Here is a 6569-nt window from a genome sequence, read left to right on the forward strand (position 1 = left end):
TTTTCATGTCAAGGCAATAAATTTGCAAAGGCCGCCGGAACTTCGGTATTTTTAATAGCTAGAGGCGCTTGACATGTTTTCGCGATAAGAATGTAACCGCCGTCAATTACCACTATAATTTTCATCAGTATTTGTACGCTGCCTGGAATCTTCCCAAAACCGAAAGCCAGTGCTGTCTTTTGTACAGAAAATGCCCCGATTCTTTCTCAACAAGACAAGTATTAAATATTATCACAAAGTTGAACTTTTGTAACAATATTTAATACTTGTCTTGCTGAGAAAAAAATCAAGGCATTTTATTTTTTAATGTTATATTATTATATATATAAAGAAAACAATATGACGTGCTCACAAATATAATATTCTTCAAATGTATATTTTCTTGTGTACTCCAAATCATTGCTTATTAACATTAATTTAATCTTTAAAACAACCATAAAAAATTTGTATTCTCCATATGAATTTTTTAATTTCTCACATAATTAAACTTTGTAATACTTAAAATTATTTTTAGCCTTTTACTCGAAATTCGTCTAGTGCTCCTGAATTCTAATAATCCTAAGTTTTTAAAAAATTTAAATTCAAATTTAAATAAGTCAAACTCAAAATTTAAAATCCTCCAAGCTTTGAATACGTAATCTTTTTAGAAATTTGTGACGCTTCGTCCTCTCAGCACTTTGAACGCATGAAAACTTAGACTCTCGAAACGTATTCAGACTTGAGATTTTTTAAAACTCGAGATCTTTGAAACGCGAAACTTTTCAAGATTCTCATCATGTTCTCTCAGGAATCCTCGAGTGTGAACATTTGAATCTGTATGACGATAAATCGGTACTGACGTTCGCTTTTTATAGATCGCCAGTGCAAATACACGTTTTGTCAGACGGGATTTGCAGAATGTAGTAACAAATCATGACTCGTAATGACGCTATAAATAAGTCTTACTCTTATCGGAACGTAAATGCGTTCACCTTGTTTCTTCCTCGTTAAGAAACTGAGGATCCCGAACCCGCAAGGGTCAGTCCAATTCCATCTGGACGCGTAATATGCGATTCACAACTTGCACATCTTGAGGAAAGATGTCCTGCACTAAAGATCCAGAGGTTCCCGTTAGCAGGAAAATCACTGTTTGGCCGCAATGGCTTACTGCTTTTGCAAGTAAGTGTAATACAGTTACTCAATATTTTAACTAAACCTACATATGTATGTAATACATCAAATTATTCTGTTTAATAGAGAATAAAACGCATAGTTAAAAAGTTACATTCTTCATATACAATATATAATATTTTCCTATGCAATCCCAATCGTTGTTTTGTTAACATTAATTATATCTTTAAAACAATCATTAAAAATTTGTGTTCTTCAAAATGTATGGATATTATTTTTTCATAAAAGCACGGAAAGTAGTTTCGCTGAAATATTTAAGAATTTAGCTAGATTTACAAATAATTTTGTGTTGGACCATCAAAATAATTATATAAGATAATTGTCAAACATGATAATAATGCTGCCAAAAGTTTTTGCCGTTCTAGCAACCAGCTTGAGCACCCTGTACAATTATTTTGATGATCCAACAAAATGATTTTCAAATCTATATCAACTTAAATTTTCAAGTACTTCAGCAAAACTGTGCTTTCCGTGAACTGTTATTACTCATTAATGACAGCTTGAGTGTTTTACGACGATACGTCTCGTTTTGCTCAACAGTGAGTCTAGAAACCATCGTTTCTGGTATGGCGAACGGCTGGGCTTCACCGTATTTAGCGCAATTAACATCAGCGGACGCAGACGTTCCCTTGAAACTGACCGACTTCGAGGCATCTTGGGTCGCGTCCCTTTTAAGCCTTGGTCGTGTAATCGGGGCGCTTCTCGGTGCTTTTTGTCAAGGTGAGAGTCACACGATCGTTTTTGCTGGAGAAACATACATACTCATCCTCATAAGATACATCGATCATAAGTTTAAAAAGATTTGTCGAGATAAATTTCTTTAAATCGATCAAATCCATCATTAAATTCTGTCTATTACACCCCAGTATAAATCAACTGTGTTTCTATTAGCATATATAATATATTTATAGGTCATACATTGTAATATGCCAATTAAAACGTAATATATATTTCAACATTCTATAATTTATTTTATACGTTATTAACACATGAATAATTTCTTTCATTAAATCGTTTCTTTTATTAATATTCTATTTTTTCTGCTTTTAATCTTGTAAGAGAGAAAGAAATACAATTCTTTCTGCATTCATTTCTTTTTATATTGTCCAGTAAATTTTTCTCAATTTATCAATCGCTTGACCTCGAGGCAATTTGAATCTTCTTCCAATTAAAACCGAACAACAATTCGCGACCTAAGAACAAGCCAACCACGACTCAGCAATAGTCGAAAATCCGAAATAAATTTTTATGTCTTAACAATAAAAACTAAGATAGGAAGTCTAGAAAAAAATAAAGCTAAAAATATTTGGAGCCACACACATACACACACTACCTTCGGATTCACGTCCTTCATGATTGAACAATAAAATCCTTCTCAATGACTCCAAGCTGTCTTGAAATTCACGCAATTCTAATATTCCTGTAACTTTAAAATTATGAACAATATATTCTTGACAATATATTCTTGACAAACTCAGATTTTTACTGGACTTTTAAAATCCTCGAATCCTTTCCCAAATGTTTTCCCCGAGACATTTGTATCTACGTTCTAGCCCAAAGAAGTCTTCCTTCCTTCAATCATGCATTCTTCGCGCAGAATAATTTGTCGGCGCAACGTGTGCGTAAACGAAAGTGAAAGACAACGTCTCTCGTCTTTAAAAAGTTCGAGCCGCAGTTCTGAGTTGTGGTGATCTTGTTCTCAGGATGACATGTCTCTAATACGTGCCACGACAATCCTTCAGAGTATACCGGGCTAAAGAGGGTGCTGCTGTTCTCGAGCTTGCCGTTACTCTCTAGCTGGATCCTCAACATCTGCGCCACGTCAGTGACGTGGCTCTACCTTTCCAGATTCTTCTCCGGAATCGGATCGGGTATCATGTGGCCCGCGATATCCTTGTATCTCGGCGAGATCGCCAATCCTGCTATCCGAGGCTCCCTGGTAATTTGACTAATCGTCTCCCTCCATACGTGAAGCTTTCTTCGACTACATTCGTTCTTTTTAACTTTTCTCTCTCATTTAATCCCACGTTTAATCTCAAGACAACTGTGTCGTTTGGAAATTCCTGAAATTATTTAAGAATTTCTTTCGTAAAACTCTACGATACAAGTACAACTTGTCATCTTGTATCGTAATTTTAAATTATTTCTTCCTTAAAATTTGTACGAATAGTTTTGTCCTTCACAAATTCGGACTCTTTCTCCTTCTCCCGTAAATTAACAGGAATTTTCGGATTATTTTCTAGATTATAGCGTAGTTGTTCGATTTTTTAAGTCATTCTACTTTTAAAAGCTTTTTTGAAAATTTTTAGATATAAGAACAAATTAAATTAGATTGGCGAAATTCAGAACGGATGCGACGAGCTATAATATAATTTCAACGTCTTATTATCGATATATCAGGTTTGTATCATTAAGGACATTAAAGCACACGGCGGTGGAAACGAGGTCAGTCACGGTAGCTATTCGGTTCGACCGAGATATCTTCAATATTTAAACTTCGTTATCTCCTCCCAAGACAATTAAAACAGATTACAAGGAGAACGGTAGAACGCGACAGATTGTGATTTAAGACATAATACTAATCATCTATCACTTTCGAATCAGCTATCACTTCCAAAGATTTAAACTGCCGATATTGGTTGTTAAATAAAGCCCAAGAAATCCATATTGAAGAAATCATTAACTTTAAAGTATTATAATAATAAAAATATATCTCTAGATATATTTTTTGTCAATATATTAGCTTTTATTTTTAGAATATTCTTTATTATTTATATTCAGAGTGTATTATTTATATATGTATAATTATTATTCAATTATTATATTTTAGTTGCAAATGATAATTTTATCTTTTTCAATTTGTTTAATAATATCCTACATAATAATGTTATTAAATGCCAAGAGCAGCTTTTCTCGTATAACTTAAAACAACGACGCGCGGTATTACAACATTTTTCATAAAAAGAAATATATTTTATACATATTGTTATATAAGATGTTACTTTTAGATATTTATATTATTATATATTATTATGGTATAGTTATATACTGCATTTTATTATGTATATACGAATTTGCAGCATAGAAGAATTTTCGAAATTTATAAAATAGTATGAGTAGTATACAACACCAAGAGAGTGTATACATAATAATATAATAACGTAGAAGTTAAATCTTCTGACATTAATTGCTCCATGTAATTATTGTAACAAGCAGCATAGCACAGCAGTATTGATTTATATTCCTCTCCTTTAGAAGTTTAGACTTTTTACGTTGTTTTAACGAAATATTCTTATCAATAATCTACCAAAGAGAGAGGATCAATAATTCACTTTTGCAAGTTTGCCGAACAACATAGCGAAAGCTTTGTCATCGTAATACGTACCTTCAGATATCCTTGAACGTGAACGTAGCGTCAATGGGCATGTTCCTGGGCAATACGATGGGCCCTTACATGTCCATGGAGATGTTCGGTTATGTGAGCCTCGTACCGAATATCCTCTTCATGGTCCTCTTCAGCCTGATACCTGAGTCACCCTATCATTATGCTCTTCATGGCAATATCGACGAGGCCGAGGCATCTCTCAAGTGGTTCCGACGAGAGGCTGACGTCAAGGCCGAAATGCGAGAGCTCCAGGACTTCGTCGACGGCGCCAGCACCAGCGTTTTGACGAAGCTCAAGGACGCCCTGTTACCAGGTACCTTAGAAGAAAGTCACACGATTATTCCTTCGATGTGAGTTTGTATTTGGAAACAGAATCAAAACAATCGAAAATTCGGATTTGGTCCAAAACAATCCGGAAAATTCATGATTCTTCCCATTTACAACTTGAAAATCCAAAGACTCGAATTCACGTTAAAGCTTTGACGTTTTAAAACGTTTAATCAGCGATGTGCTAATTTCTTATGCTCGCGATCTCTTTTCTCAGACAGAAAGTCAACGTGATCTTTCGATTATTTTACCATTATAAACAAAGAATTATATAAAGATAATTAAAAACTTCTTTTAAATTAGTTATTTTAATTTATGTGTACGTATTTTTTGTCCGTTAATTCAACTTTTATACATTAAACTAAATTACACATTAGATAAAGAGCGGGAAAAAGTTTCGCAATCCCTCGAGGGGTCGCGAGCCACAATTTGTTCACCACTGATTTAACGTTCCAAAAGATTTATTTTCAAGTGTCGAAAATTATGAAACTCAAAAAATTCTAAGACTCAAAACACTGCCACGAGCAATACAAAACAAAATCTAAATATTTAAAAAGAAACCCTTCCCCTTGTCAGAAATATGTAGTACTAGTTCATAGAGCATCTTTAACCCTTTCATAATCAAATTATCTTTTTTCAAGTAGGAATTTTATTCGCCTTTTAAGTGATTACGAAAGGATTAAGTAAAAATTAAGTTTTAATTACATCTAAGCTCAATCTCCGTCTGTTCCAGTGAATCTGAAGAACATCTTGATCATGTTCGGCTTGAATGTCTTCGTGCAGGCTAGCTCGTTCAGCACAATAAACGCCTATGCAGAGATCATCGTCATCAGTACCAAAGCGAACGTCACCCCATCGATCGTGGTAATGGCACTGTGTTTCTCCACGGTTGTTGCTGGCTCCATCGCTGTCTTGCTGGTGGACAGGTTCGGTCGGAAGAATCTGCTGATACTTTCCAGCATCGGCGTCGCCATTTCGTTCGCCGCCCTTGGTCTTCACTTCCATCTTCTCTCACTGAACTTCGATCCTGAAATCCTGACATGGTTACCGATCACGTCACTGCTGGCCTTTAATCTATTCGTGTCTTGTGGCTTGTCCACGGTACCTAGCACCCTTCTGGGTGAGATGTTCCCGGCGAATCTCAAGAATCTGGCGTCTCTATGCGTTTTCTCGACCAACGCCCTGTTGTCCTTCGCGTTCGTCAAGAGCTACCAGCCCTTCGTCGATTTGGCCGGAGAAACAATCGTCTTTTGGAGTTATGGGCTTTTCGTACTTGGAGCGGTGCCCTACGTGCGGTACTTGATCCCTGAAACGACGGGCAAAAGTTTACTGGAGATCCAGCAAGCCATCAAAAAATGAAGCGGCGCGATTTGTCGAAATTAAAACTATAATAAACGAAAAACTTTACATTGATCCTGTTGATCCTGAGAAAATCTCAAATTTGTCAACGGATCTATAGTTAAAAAACTTATAGCAAATTATGTAAAGCCAAAACTTTAAGATAGATCGAAAATTTAGATGTAAAATTAAATCTTGATCTGAAATCCAAATGTTTATTCCTTAAATTAAAATGTTGATCTCTGTAATTTGACAATAACTTATTAACGTAAAGTACGTGTGATAAAAACGCATGGTTTATTTATGTGTAGGCTACAAACTAACTGATAATAAAGAAACATAGCACTTA

The 6569-nt window shown here is 35.0% G+C and overlaps 1 protein-coding gene across 1 annotated transcript; it reads left to right on the top strand.

Moving 5' to 3' along the window:
- The first annotated feature begins 763 nt into the window (after nucleotides 1-763).
- Nucleotides 764-6569, top strand: LOC105566020 (facilitated trehalose transporter Tret1-like). The gene is made up of 5 exons (XM_012019696.1): nucleotides 764-1158; nucleotides 1711-1890; nucleotides 2913-3109; nucleotides 4562-4868; nucleotides 5616-6569. The coding sequence occupies exons 1-5, from the start codon at nucleotides 1080-1082 to the stop codon at nucleotides 6239-6241; spliced, it is 1389 nt and encodes a 462-aa protein (XP_011875086.1). The 5' UTR covers nucleotides 764-1079; the 3' UTR covers nucleotides 6242-6569.

This window comes from Vollenhovia emeryi, unplaced genomic scaffold, assembly GCF_000949405.1.
Source record: "Vollenhovia emeryi isolate VEMERY1.0 unplaced genomic scaffold, V.emery_V1.0 DF939147.1, whole genome shotgun sequence".
Taxonomy (NCBI): Eukaryota; Metazoa; Arthropoda; class Insecta; order Hymenoptera; family Formicidae; genus Vollenhovia; species Vollenhovia emeryi.

Coding starts and splice junctions, on each gene's coding strand:
- LOC105566020 (XM_012019696.1), top strand. CDS start 1,080: ATGTCCTGCACTAAAGATCCAGAGGTTCCCGTTAGCAGGAAAATCACT. Junction 1,159..1,710: donor ATGGCTTACTGCTTTTGCAA/GTAAGTGTAATA, acceptor TTTGCTCAACAG/TGAGTCTAGAAACCATCGTT. Junction 4,869..5,615: donor CAAGGACGCCCTGTTACCAG/GTACCTTAGAAG, acceptor CGTCTGTTCCAG/TGAATCTGAAGAACATCTTG.